The 14,810-nt window shown below is 36.1% G+C and overlaps 1 protein-coding gene across 1 annotated transcript; it reads left to right on the top strand.

Annotated features, from left to right (window-relative positions):
* Positions 1-1,071: 1,071 nt before the first annotated feature.
* On the top strand, positions 1,072-3,973 carry LOC115717570 (cytokinin hydroxylase-like). The gene is made up of 4 exons (XM_030646555.2): positions 1,072-1,750; positions 1,844-2,076; positions 2,728-3,357; positions 3,444-3,973. Exons 1-4 carry the CDS (start codon positions 1,429-1,431, stop codon positions 3,888-3,890), a joined length of 1,632 nt encoding a protein of 543 aa, XP_030502415.2. The 5' UTR covers positions 1,072-1,428; the 3' UTR covers positions 3,891-3,973.
* Positions 3,974-14,810: the final 10,837 nt, after the last annotated feature.

Raw genomic sequence — 14,810 nt, 5'->3', positions numbered from 1 at the left:
TGAATGTTTACAACTACTGTTCAGGTTATTACACGACAAGAACATGGCTTGAAACTTTTAGTGTGGGTTAGTAGACTAACATTGACACTTAAATTAAAAAAATATATACATACAGATTGAGCATAAGTGTCAGTTTATAACCGAGACTTGTATATTTTGTATATTTTTTTTAATCTTTGACCTGTTATTGATTTTTTTTATCAAATTTGATGAATATTTTTTGCTTAAAATATTATATTGTAAGATTGAATGATATGCTATCATTTTTTTTTTATTTTAATATGATTTAGATTAAATCATGAGCAAAATACTATTTATTGTAATTATTATTGAAATTTTATTAAAATAAATTTATGAAGACATAATAAAGAAACTCAACAATCTAATATCAAACAAAAAAGTTTATAATTATAATTTAAATATAAATAATATATAAATTATATATATATATATAAAAAAAATAAGTTTATAGCATTTTAAATTTTATAATTTCAGAATTTACTAAAATCTATTTTTTTTAATAATTATATTTTTTTTTTTGAAAATAACTCTTTTAGTGTCTGTTTAAAACAAACACTTATACTTATTAGTCTCGGTTTTAGTATCTGTTTAAACCGATACTAAAGGAAAAAATATATATGTACATTTTAAGTGTCAGTTTTAAAATGACACAAAAGCTCATTTGTCTTAGTTTATAACTCTGACACTTAAATTTTGACTTTTTGTGACTGTAGAATAGGTGTTGATTCTATGAACCGACACTAAAAGTATGAGTGACAGTTTAAAACTGACACCAAAAATACATATTGTAGTAGTCATGATTACATATACTCATATTTTTTTTTTAGATCTCATAATGTTACTAAAAATTAAAAAAATAAATAATAATACGGAAGAAAATGAATGAAACCATGCAATAAAATGCTATTGAAATTCTTTGGTTTTCTCTTTTGAATTTTATTTATTTTCATTCACATCGTTGGTGGTGTTTTTATTCTCACAAAAAAATACATACAATATATATGTGTTTTTTTAGTTTGCATCTTATTATCGTTCTTTGAAGGAAAAAGCAAAAGTTGACAAAATTTTAATTGTCTCTCGTGGTAGGCATGTGGTTTTGACTTCATCTTCTTAGTCAATGGTCGGACACGTGGTGATTATTAATTGGCCGAGACCTTGGACGGCGAAAAAGGATTAAACATGAACGAGTATATTCATTGTTGAATTCAATATAGTCCCAAATTATAAAGCAAACAACAATATCTCAATCTCAGATGATTTTTCTCACGCGGTTAGTTTCCGACAAAAATAATATAGGAACACCAATCTCTCTTAATATATATATATATACACACACTGACAAAGATCAGTATTCAGTATATATAGTTAAAGAAGATTTATCAAACTCAAAAAAAATCAGTATCAATAATGGAGTCTCTTAATAAGCTGATCACCCAAGCTCTTTGGTTCGCCATATTATTATTATTAGGTACTTTTGGAGCTTTTCTCTTGTTGTTCTTGAGAGTAATATATTGTTGGTGGATATCTCCAATTCGGGTTTACCGTAATCTTAGAGAAAACGGGTTCGGAGGTCCGACTCCGAGTTTCCCACTAGGCAATACAAGTGAGATGAGGAGTGTTGGTAGTAGTACAAGCCATAATAATAATAATAATAATAATAATAATAATGTGAGCCATGACTTACACTCTATTGTATTCCCTCACTTTGCACGGTGGCGTAAGATCTATGGTAAGTAATGATAATAAGAATATAACTAATAATGTGTGATTAAATGAATATGGGATGTTAATTATTTGCTGATGAATTTTCCGTTATATGCAGGGAAAGTATTCGTGTACTGGCTTGGGACAGAGCCTTTTGTGTACGTAGGAGATGGTGAATTTTTAAGTAGAATATCAAGTGGAGTAGCTGGAAAGAGTTGGGGAAAGCCCAATGTATTTAGAAAAGATAGAGAACCCATGTTTGGGATTAATAGTTTGGCTATGGTTGAAGGTGAACATTGGGTTCGTCATCGACGTGCTATTACTCCTGCTTTTTCCAAAACAAATTTGAAGGTACTTACGCTTTAATCATGCACGTGCATGCTTCTTTTATTTTTATTTTTATTATTATATGCAAGACAACTTTATTATATATATATATTATTAGTATATATATACACACAAATGCATTTGGGTCCCCATTTTGGACGTAATTATTAAATCCACCTACCCACCTTAGGGTGGCTTCTGTGGTGAGGCTCTAATTATTTACCGATTACTATCATGGATAAGTTGAAAAATGTATATTTTCTTTTTTTATAACGATTAATTAAAAATATTCTTATATTATATTTTATTAAAATATATTTACTTTTTGAATAAATTGCCCAATACTTGCACCCTCTATTTAAATCTAGCATATAATTTATTTTAACTTAAATGGTATAATAAGTATAAGTATACAAAAATGGATGTAAAAATTAAAAGTAAAGAAGTTATATTGATTTCCTCTTTTTAATTTAAGCACAAGGACAAGGAATTTTAATATTGATTTGATTTGGACGTTACCATCGGATTATCGCCACATTAATTTTTGAGTACGTACTAGTACAGGACTAATTATTGCATGCCTAGCTAGGAGTCAAACTATATAAGTTTTGTTGAATATTTATGGATATCCATTTGTTAATTTATATACTTCAATTAATGTATTTACGTATATAGGCTATGGCGTGGTCAATGAAAGAGTCAACGAACAACATGTTGGACCAGTGGACTATGGTGAATTCAAATATTAGCCCATTTGAAATAGACGCAGAGCGAGAGCTGACAGCCCTAACAGGAGAAATCATATCAAAAATAAGCTTTGGAATAAGCTACGAAAATGGGCAGAAAGTGTTTGAAAAACTAAAAGCCCTACAAGCTGAACTTTTCAAGTCAAATCGCTTAGTGGGGGTTCCATTTAGTGAGTTCTTTATGAACCGAAAACAAACTCTTAAAGCCCAAAAGCTCGGGAAAGAAATTGACCAAATTCTCCTATCAATCATAGACACTCGAAGAAAATCCATAAAGGAGGAAAATAATTGCCAAGGAGACTTGTTAGGTTTATTGCTTAAAGCAAATGAAGAGAATAATGGCGATGAGAGTATGGAGAAAATGTTGACGATTAGGGAATTAATCGATGAGTCCAAGACTTTTTTCTTTGGTGGCCATGATACAACCGCGTTGTCTTTGACTTGGACGCTATTGCTTTTGGCTCTCAATCAAGATTGGCAAACTCAGTTGAGAGAAGAAATTAGAGATGTGATTGGAGATGGAGAAGTTAATTTCACCTCCATTGCTGGCCTAAAAAAGGTAACTAATTAATCTAATATAAGTGATTAGTATATATTTGTTAAAATTAAGCATGGATTGATAAGTAACTAATTATAATTGTGCAGATGGGATGGGTAATGAACGAGGTTATCCGACTATACTCACCGGCACCTAATATTCAAAGGCAAACTAGAGAAGACATAAAAGTAGAGGAAAACATGGTAATACCCAAAGGAACAAACATATGGATTGACATTGTGGGAATGAACCATGATCCTTGTCTTTGGGGAAATGATGTCAATGAATTTAAACCTCAGAGGTTCGAAAACGACGTAGTTTATGGTGGGTGCAAGCACAAGATGGGTTTTGTGCCGTTTGGCTTTGGTGGAAGAATGTGTGTGGGTAGAAACTTGAGCACACTCGAATATAGGATTATCTTAACCTTAATCCTAACTAGGTTCTCCTTTACATTGTCGCCAAACTACCGTCATTCTCCTTCAACCCTACTTACTTTGAGGCCTACCTATGGATTGCCTCTTCTAATGCAACCCATTAGCGCCACACATACATAACATATTGTGATTTAATTAATATTTGATATTACATATTTTAATTTAAGGAGTAATAAAAAAATAACAATTATATATAATAGCAATGTTTGGCACCTAAAGGTGCTTAATAATATGCTTATTTCTATAATTTTAATTTTGGTTATTAAAAAATAACTGATGACATAAGTGTTCGATAAGTCTACACATATAGGGTCCTATATTTTTGGTACATATTTGATATATATGTCTTATTCGACCCTTTTATCTTTGATTGTTTTAAAATGGAAGACATACCCGAAATTTCATTGAGTGCCAAGCTAAAAGCAATGAGATGAGTCTTTAAATTCTTTTATATATTCGGATTATTGAATGAATGCTATACATTCATAGTAGTGGTATTATCTTAAATCAATATCCTATGAGTAAGTCAGGAATCAATTCATTAATTAAAATTAGGGAATTAAGAAAATAGGGAATTCCCTTAAAAAAAAGGAAGGAAAATTCCAACAATAAAATATATATATATAATACTAAATTTATAACTAATTTATTACTTTATCTTTGACTCATTACATCATCTAATAATATTGTAATTAGGGATGCATATTACATTGATAATTATTTAAAAAGAATAACAAATAACGAATAAAGAGATGCAGATAAAATAGAATAAAGATTACGGTTTCATTCAATTGCAAAGTTAAAAAATAATAATTATACAACTAATAAGTAAGTCTTATATAGACAACTAACATAAAAGACTAAAATAATAGAAAAGACTTAATAACCCTAATTAATTATTGAACACCCTCCCTCAAACTCACGATGTTGCTGGAAGAAGTAACGAGAGTTTACCTAAAAGAAAATCATATGCGACTTAGTAAGAAAGTAAGCAAGTTGCATCAAAGAAGTAATATTAGAAGGAAAAGTAATAGTGCCCAACTTCAAATGATGACCAATAAAATGACAATCAATCTTAATATGCTTGGTGCATTCATGAAAACTTGAGTTGTGAGCAATCTGAATGTCACATTGATTGCCACAATACATAGGTGAAGTAATTATTTCAACCAAATAATCTCTTTAATAGTTGATGCCATGACACAATACATAGCTTCCGTTGATGATTCAAAAACAACAAATTATTTTTCTTGCTCTTCCAAGAAATCAGGAAATCTCCTACAAAGATACAGAAACCAATAAAAATTTTTCGGTTTGTGAGATCACAACCACGATCAACATCATAGTAAGCATGAAACTTCAGAGAAGAGTTGGAAGGTAGTAGTATCCTCTAAAAGATGGTACCTAGATACCGTAGAATGCGATGAACAACAACCCAGTGGATAGTAGTAGGAGAAGCAACAAAATGACTAATAATACGAACAATATATGCAATGTTTGGACGAGTAGTAGTGAGATAAACCAAACTGCGAATAATGGTGTGATACAAAGTAGGATCTTCTAAAGGAGGGCCATCAGAAGGAGAATATTGAACATTCAACTCAAAAGGATACGTCAATTATAGTTCTAGTATTAGTAAGGCGAGCACCCTCAATAATGTTAGTAATGTACTTTGACATACAAGGAAATCAGAATACGACTTGCCGATGTGCACTTAATAAATAAAGCTAAATCATGATCACTTGAGACAAAACCACGAGACAAAATAATAGTAGAGAACTTCTGAAACCATGCTCGGGGAGCCTGTTTAAGACCATACAAGGCTTTTTTCAGCTTGCAAACCTCTCCATGCTTATGATGAACATTAGGAGGAGGAACCATGTAGACCTCCTCATGTAAGTCACTATTCAGAAATGCATTCTCAACATCCATTTGAGATATAGTCCATTGGTTATTAAACTGTGGTTGGTTACCCTTATGAGGAGGTTTTGACTAATATCTCTATTGTTGTAGAGCATGATTTACAAGTTTAGGACATTGAGCTTTCCAATGACCTTTCTAATAGTTTTGTGGTACCAAATTAGGGACGCAGTGAAAGCATTTATAATGATCATCATCATACTACCCTAAGGATCACCATATATACATATATTAAATCTAAAATAAAAGATGAAGAGATATATTTACCTCTTGAAGCGAAGGATATCCTCGAATCTGTTCGTAAGTTGTATCCTATAATGGTGATGAAAAACTCACAATGCGACCTTCCAAATCTACCACCACATACAAATATTAGTGTGGGCTAATAGGATAAAACTGTATAATATGTTCATGTTTTTCTCTCTACACATGAGCAGGAACACTTCTTTTCTCTTTGAGTGAAAAATGGTGAAAAGCTTAACTTTTTTCAGATTTTCTAAATTGTACGTATATGTAAATTTAGGATATACCGACATATTAATTCAAACTAATAAAATAATAATAAAAATCTAATTAAATAAGATAATTATTATTTTAAATATTAAAATAATAATATTTAAATATTTGAATAAATATTTATAACTCATTCTGTTATAGATATTTATTTTGAATTAAATATTTTAGTTTAAATTAAATATCTAATAACTGATTGAGAAAATCTCTTAATTACTTGAAAAATTATCTCATTCATTTTGAGAGAATCTCTCGATTACTTTGACAGAATATCTCACCCACCGTAAATATATCTGCAACCACTTTTTAAAGGAAAATTTGACTAATGTTGCATACATTAGGCCAAAGAATCTCTTAATTACTTTGAGAGAATATCTCACCCACCGTAAATATATCTGTAACCACTTTTTGAAGGAAAATTTTGCTAATGATGCATACATTAGGCCAAAAATAAAAAATCAGGCCAAAGTTGATACCTATTGGTAGAATAGATGTACATTTTGCTCTCTCTCCAAAATACTCCTCCATACACTCCCCTCCCACTCCAAGTTCATCCTCTTTCCCTTCGCTTTTTCTCTTACCTCATCTTCTCTCTTTCTCCCTAACCAAATCAAACTAAAATTTTGCATAAGTTTACATTTTCCCTCTTGAAGCTACTATAAGTAAGGTGCATTAGTGGTGAGATGTTTTACTTGAAGAAGTACAAGACTAATTTTGAGAACAATCAATGGGTAAGTGATGTTTTTTGATTACTTATGTTGTTGGTTCTTATATTTAGTTTAGAATGTTGTTTTGATGTTTGATTTGTGGGTTGTTGCTCCGTTTTGCTGATTTTTTTATGTGGAAATAGTTGTTGTTCGAGAATTCTGCATTTTTTTCTGGCATCAAAGTTTTTTTCACCTAGTTCGATGGTGCTCGATAAGGGCCCAATGGTAGTTCAATTGGTTTCTTAGATTTAAGGTTACAAATGATTTCTCAATGGGGTCCGATAGGAGGCTTGATGGTGTCTGATGGCTGTTCAGTTTTAAGGTTAGTGTGGAGGACCCGATTAGGTCCGATTTGGGTCCAATATATGCCTGATAGTGTGTCTGATGGGTGTTCAATTTGGAGGTTAGTGTGCAGGACCTAATTGGGTCCGATATGGGTCTGATATAAGATCAATAGTGTGTCTGATATGGTGTTAGTTTTGAGGTTTATTTGAAGGATCCCAATTGGATTTAATATGGGTTTGATAGTGCGTCTAATAGGGTGTCAATTTTGAGGTCTATTTGAAGGACCCATTCTGGGTCTAATATGGGTCTGATATTTGTCCAATATTATGCATGGTCATAAATTATTTATCTTGTGTGATGATTTTTTTTTTGAATACTATTTTTGATGTATGTGGATGATAGGCTCAACTATTTTTGCGTTCTTTATGTATAGTGGTATTTGGGAGCTTGAGGACAAAGATTGGGTTTTTAACCAAGCTGAAAGTTTGACATTCGAGATTGATATGAACATAACCTACTCACATTTTGTTGAGCTTTTGTATGAAGAACTCAATGTTAAGAAAGTGCAGTATGACTTGAAATAGAAGTGAATTACAAGTACATGAAAGGGTTAATGTATCGCCCTAAAGTTATAAGAAATGATAAGCATCTAAGTTTATATTTGTCTATGCTTACGAAGATCCAAATGAGTTTACTCTCCTATTTGTGATGTTGGTGAAGAAGAATGTTTGTATTGATCCTTATAACACAAATGCCTTTTCATGATGAGTTACCTAAATTGAACACTATGATATGAACAGTTCACATTGTAGCACAAATGCCTTTTCATGATGATTTCGGTGATGGTCCAGACCCTGAAGGTTGTTTTGATGGAAATGATGACGTAAGATACGACCAAGAGATAGAGGTCCGTGGATGTTACACCCTACATTCGATCCAGCCATCCTCTTCCCATTATTTGGTTGTAGCTTGACAAAACATTGATTACTATAAAATTGACTTTCAAAATTTTCCTAACAGGCATAACATTGAGCTCAATTGCTCCCATAGGATAGATCTGGTTGTTGTCAAAGGAAAGAACTAGCAGAGCAGAAACTCTGATTCTACTTTTATCAAGCCCCATGTTAATTAATGCAACATAAAACATGTCTACACTGCTCCCCCATCTACTAAGATTCTGCCTATAAGACAATATTGGATCTGTAATTGGATGACAAGAGCATCATCATGATGCAATTTTACTCCTTGCAGGTTTCCTTCGGTGAAGGTGATTAGAGCTATTGGAAAATATTTCTCTTTAAAAAGAATGTAATTGACTTCATCATGCTTAGCTCCAAGCCTTTTTACTCTTTTGATTGTTCACTTCTCCTATCAAGAAAAGTTTTCCTGATGAATTATCGGCTCCATGCTTCCCAAAATCATGGGAATTCACTTCAATATTTCCTCTTTTCCCGTGGTCTACCTAGGTCTACTATCTTATGTGTTCCCTAATTTTTTCCTCCATGTATCTCTCTGTATTTCTCCCTCCTTGATTCTTCATTACGTATTGCTGAAGGCCTCCTTCCTTAATTTTTATTTCAATTTTCGTAAGCAAAGATATGTAATTATTTGTATAATGCCCTACATCATTAAGAAAGGCACAATTGTTCATCTGATCTCTTCTCTTAAGTGGTGCCATTATCTTACAAGGATCTATCTATATAGGCTTCTCTTTATTCTGCAAGTAGATCTGAGAAAGTGTTGTATTGAGCTTGACCTTGAATTTAGACTTCTTGGCCTTTATTCCATATATCCTCTCCGATCTTTCCCAGGTCTCATGTTTGAATTTATGTAGCATTTTTCTCCAGTTCTAAGCAGGGGATTTCTATCAAGTGGAGTGGAAATTAAAGTTACTCTTCCTTTAATCTGTCTTCTCTTACTTTTGAGCCCTCTCTTTCTTTTCTCTTGTTCTCATTGTTCCATGAACTTAAAGACTCCTTTTTCTTTTCTATTACTTTTGTGATTGTCTTTGGTTTTAAAAGAATGAGTTGTTCACTAAACAAGGAACCCTTAAGCACATTTCTGGTGAAGTAACATGTTGTGTCTTTTGAGGTCACCTCACTCACTTCATACATGATATTTAGGAATCTCTGTAAGAACTGTAGAGGATTCTCTCTTTCTTTTAGTTTTGTTTGATAGAGATCCTTTCTTTCTTTCCTTCTCTTAGAATTGCCCCCGTATTGCATAATAAAGAGCTCACAAGCTCATAAAATTAATCGATGGTCCCTTCCCTTAATTGTTTGAATCATAACATAGTTGATTGCTGGATTATTCATTTCTAAAGCCTTTTACTATTCAAACTAAACCACATGTGTTTGCATAGTGATTATTGGTGCCTTGTGTACCTATTATCCCAATTTTTGCCCACACGATATGGCATGTCCACGAAGGCAAGATCAATGCCACATGGAGTACAACTTGTCAACAAGAAGGCCAAGTCATTTACACACACTTCAGCTGACAGGAAGTCCTAGTACTCAGGAAGGATGAGGAAATGACGAACCAGCCACCATAATGGCAGGGCCTATGGCCAACACAGGCTGGCCAACCTCTAGCTATTGTAGGGCTGACCAACCTGCTCCTGGCAGGTACATGGTCGGCCAACCTACACCTTGCAGGAATTTGGTGCACAACCTTCATCCGGGAACAACAAGCTAAGTTGCAATTTGGGCTTCAACAACCCACAAGAATAGGAGAAAATATCAGTTACTTCCCTATTCTTGGGAGATAATTAACCATTTTATGACTTATTATTTAATTATGTAAATAATGCTTTATTTTTCTATTTTAAGGGATATTAGTTGTTAATCTTTATGTAAGCTCTACTATACAAAAAGCATTAGCCTAACCCTAATTCCATAAGTTCTAAGTCTCTAAGCTCTCAAGCTCTAAGTCTGAAACTCGAACTCTCTCTTCTCTTCTCTCTCACATGCCCTAGGCACTTTCTCTCACTTGAGATTTTCCAACTTGATTCTCACATTGTAATCTTGAGAGAGCCACTTTAGATTCCACAGCCCTTGTGATTTGAGTAGTTTTCTCTCTGATATTAATACAACTAAAAGAGAAGTAAGTCATTACCCGCTAACTCAAGGGACCGAACCTCTATAAAATCTTGTGTCTCTTTTACTTTTCTATTCTTATTGTGTACACGTGGTAAGCATTAGTAATAAATATTACTACTTTGTTATCAGTTGACCAAATTTAAGGTCAACATTTAGGTGCTTTTATTGAGAGCGAGTTGTTAATTTATCTGATCAAACACCCTGGTTAACACAAAGAGAACTTTCGCTACAGTTTAGATTCATTGGGTCTTCCTCAAGATCCTATGGCGGCTGATCCTAATGTCCATGTTCCAGCCACAATTGCAATATCCACGAACCCGAAAGATGTGGCCAACCCTACCATCTCGTCAGGTACCACAAACCTGGCCACCATGATTGGTGAGGTGGACACTACCAACACGGTTGGTCTTAATGATCAACCTCTGCCACCCATGATGGACCTTCCAATGGCGCCTCATACTGAAAGAATGGCCAACATGGAGCAACGCCCAAACACCATGACTGGGTCTGGTCCTTGATATTATGCTGGAGAGATGGGGCCAAGAATTGGCGAGCTAGCCATTAGCGAGCTCTATGTAGACTTAGGAGAAGATCTCGAGTTAGCCAGACTTAGAGAGACCGTCTGTAAAGTTGGCCAAACTTAAAAACCATGCATTGTTAGCTGCGATGTATTCACACAACAAAGACACAAATTTCTAAGATGGATGGATGACTAAGAGTACATCCTTCGATCTTACCAGGAAGAACTAGACCAACGTAACAGAGAAGCTAGTGACCTGATAAGGCGGTTCAATGAGAGAACTATTGGAAGAGGTTAGGATCTCATCAGAGATCCTCTATAAGGGAGTTTATTTATAGATCAGGGATGGTCTACAGAGAAACTGTCCAACTAGGTTTCTCTGGAACCAGGACAGACCTTCCCCTACCTGAAGGAGGAAAAGTCTTGCGACGAAGATTAAGTGGTGAGAACAGCCAGACCCTGGCAGCTACCAGTTTAAGGGGCCGACCAGGGATCTCTGACTCAATAATACCCCCAATTGGCCAACCTTTGGCTGGCTACCCTTTAGTGGTGCAATTCTGGCTTACCAACAGGGTTAACTCTCATCTTGGAGCATCCAAGAGCGAGTGACCCAAAGGCCAATCTTTAACTGTCTAGGTCCAGGAACAGGTGGAAGCACCCAGGATAACAACAACTTAAGAAGTGAGTCTAGCCACTTTAGACATTTATATCCACCTAACTCCAACAACTGGTGTGATCTAACCCATGTCAACACGAAGGCTGCACTAGCCAATCAGGGAAGAACGGACAGCCAGGCCCTACCTAGTATAGGGTTGGCCGACCATGAGCAGCAACCTAGAGTAGGGCTAGCCGGCCAAGGCTAGTTCCCCTACGCAAGAGTGGCGACCAAGGACAACTACAAGGCTTAGGGCTAGCCAGCCTACACCCTTTCTCAAGGAATGATCGACCAGACTTTAGCCCATTCAGGGCTACAGCTCATCCAAGAAGGTCCAATTAGTAAGGCCCCTACAACATCAGATCCTTCTGCGTAAGCATAGTTGGTTCAGATAAGAGACATGATCAAGGGCCTAGTTGGCCCAAAACCTTCAGATCTTGAACTGGATAAGTCAAGGGGTTCACCATTCTTCGCATACATCAATACCTTGCCCTTGCCAAAGTTCAAGATGCCAGTATGGAAGATGTATCCTGGATGAGAGGACCCACTAGCACACATCAAGTACTTCGAGATGCAAATTAATCTTAAAAGATTATTAGTGATGTGCGATGTCAAATCTTCCTGGCAACCCTATTGGAAACAACTCAGTAATGGTACTTAAAGCTGGCTCCAGGAAGGTTCAATTCTTGGAATTAATTTTCTCGAGAATTATACACCCAGTTCTCATCCTTGAGACTGATACCATTGTAGCTGGAAGATCTTGTCGCGGTCAAACAACGATAAGGTGAACCTTTAAAAGATTACATCCAAAGGTTTATGGCTGAAGCCACTAAGGTCAAAGGCCTAATAAAAGAAGGCTAGTATATGACCATACTGGGGGGCATCCTTCCATTGAGTGACTTCTGGAAAGATATCCAGAGGATCTCAACCAATAATATGAAGGAGTTCCTTGATAGAGCTGATAGATTTATCAAGCTGGAAGAAGCTATCTGTAAGCCCAATCTGGACAAGTCAGCAATAGGCAGTCTCAGGGTGCCCTGCAGCCCCAAGACTTGCTAGGTGCATAGGTGGGCACTAGCAATCTTACCCAGACCTTTAGTGGTAAAAAAATTAGGGGCAGGTGCAACAACAATAACTTTGGAAGAAACAGTGGCAAAAGGGGAAGTAGAACACTTCTCCCACGCCATGAAACCAGAAAGACAAGGAGGAGAAGTACACTTGCTTCACACTCCTAACAGAAAAATATGAGACCATCTACATGGCCACTTAGGGCACTATCCCATACAAGAAGCCATCTCCTATGAAAAGGGAGATGAGCAAGAGGAACATATCGAAGTTCTTTTAATTTCACAATGACTTCGGCCATGACACCAATGAGTGTCGGAACTTGAAGAGAGAGATTGAATTCCTCATAAGGAAGAATAATCCTCACATGTGTCATTATATGCAAAACAACCAATCTTAGGCATAAGCTATCCAGAACGAAGACTCTATGTCACCTCCAGTGGCGGTCACTTAGGGGTCATTATTGCGGACCCCATATTCTAGGCGAGACCAGTAAGGCTGAGGAGCACTATGCTTGGACACTTCGTCATGAACCTAAAAGCGATATCCTGGCCGTCAAAGAAAGGGGCTCCAAGCAACCAATGCTTGGAGATTCCACTATCTCTTTCACAAAGGGAGATGCTACCCAAGTCAATTTCCCGCACAATGACCCCTTGGTCATTACTGCACAAATCGGGAATAGACAGTTGCACGGTGAATGGTGGAAAACGGAGCCTCCTCCAACTTTCTTTTCAGATCAATATATGAAAAGATAGGGTTCTAACTAACTGATTTGGCACCCTGCGTACAAGTAATGTACGACTTGTTTGGCCAAGGCATTACACCCATGGGGTGCATCTGATTGCCCATGACAGTTGGAGAGAATTTAATAATCAGAATGATAATGGCACAGTTCGCAGTAATTGACGTGCCCTCAGCCATCAACGCCATGATAGGTTATCCAACCTTGTACGACCTAAAGGCGGTAACATCCATCTACCACCTTTGCCTAAAGTTCTTAACAAGGCATGGGATAGGATGTTTAAGGGGAGACCAACAGTCTTCCTGTCACTATTACAACTTGGCCTTATTTAAAGCCAAGAAAGAGAAGATGCTCATCAAAAACTCTAATAAAGAGCCCAACAAAGGGCAATGAAGTCCAGCCCAAAGCGGGGAGGTAGACATAAATCCTTGCTTTGGGGATCCTTTAGACAACTTTGGGCCTATAAAAGAACTAGAAGAAGTGGAGGTTGATCCCAGTTTTTCAACTTGAAGACTAAAGATTTGGAAGGGTCTAGCACCAAAAATAAATTCAATACTGATAAAATTTCTAAGGACAAACTTGGACCTCTTCGCATGGTCACATGGAGACATGGTCAGAATAGATCCCTTTGTGATGACCCATGCTCTCAACATTGATTCAAACTTCCTACATGTACAACAAAAAAGGAGGTTGCTAGACAAAGAGCGTGCCTAAGCGCTCAGAGATGAAGTCGAAAAGGCAGTTGGCCCATGACTTTAATACCAAAGCATTCTATCAACTTTGGGTATCCAACCCCGTGCTGGTGCCTAAACCAAACAAAAAGTGGAGGGTTTGCATAGACTTCACCAACTTGAAAATAGCATGTCCAAAGGACTATTTTCTACTTCCAAGGATCGAACAACTGGTGGATGCACAATTGGCCATGAGATCCTAAGCTTCATGGATGTTTACTCAGGTTACAACCAAATCAAGATGCACCCACCAAATCAAGAGCACACAAGCTTCATGACACACCTAGGCCTATGCTGCTACAAAGTCTTGCCCTTCGGGCTGAAAAATACGGGGGCCACCTATTAAAGGCTTATAAAAAATTTTCAAAGACCTCATTAGCCGTAATATGGAGGTGTATGTGGACAACATGTTGGTCGAGTCCAAAAAGGTAGGGGACATGTGAAGGATCTACATGAATGCTTCAAGATCCTCTGTAAGTGCAACATGAAGCTCAACCCCGTCAAATGTTCTTTTGGAATAGGCTCAGGCAAATTCCTTAGCTTCATAGTCAATGCCAGGGGAATAGAAGCAAATCCAGACAAGATCCAAGCCCTTTTAGATATGAAGTCGCTCACAACAATCAAGGAAGTACAAAACTTGACAGAATATATTGCTGCACTAAGCAGATTAATGTCCAATTCCATGGATAAATGCATACCCTTCTTTAACATTCTCAGAGAAAACAAAAAATTTAAGTGGACAGAGGAGTGTAAAAAAGCATTCCAAGAGCTACAAAAAACTTGCTCAACCTTTGGTCCTAT

This window comes from Cannabis sativa, chromosome 5 (assembly GCF_029168945.1).
Source record: "Cannabis sativa cultivar Pink pepper isolate KNU-18-1 chromosome 5, ASM2916894v1, whole genome shotgun sequence".
Taxonomy (NCBI): domain Eukaryota; kingdom Viridiplantae; phylum Streptophyta; class Magnoliopsida; order Rosales; family Cannabaceae; genus Cannabis; species Cannabis sativa.
The sequence above is the reverse complement of the archived record's forward strand: the minus strand, read 5'-3'. Positions and strand labels throughout refer to the sequence as shown.

Coding starts and splice junctions, on each gene's coding strand:
- LOC115717570 (XM_030646555.2), top strand. CDS start 1,429: ATGGAGTCTCTTAATAAGCTGATCACCCAAGCTCTTTGGTTCGCCATA. Junction 1,751..1,843: donor ACGGTGGCGTAAGATCTATG/GTAAGTAATGAT, acceptor CGTTATATGCAG/GGAAAGTATTCGTGTACTGG. Junction 3,358..3,443: donor CCATTGCTGGCCTAAAAAAG/GTAACTAATTAA, acceptor ATAATTGTGCAG/ATGGGATGGGTAATGAACGA.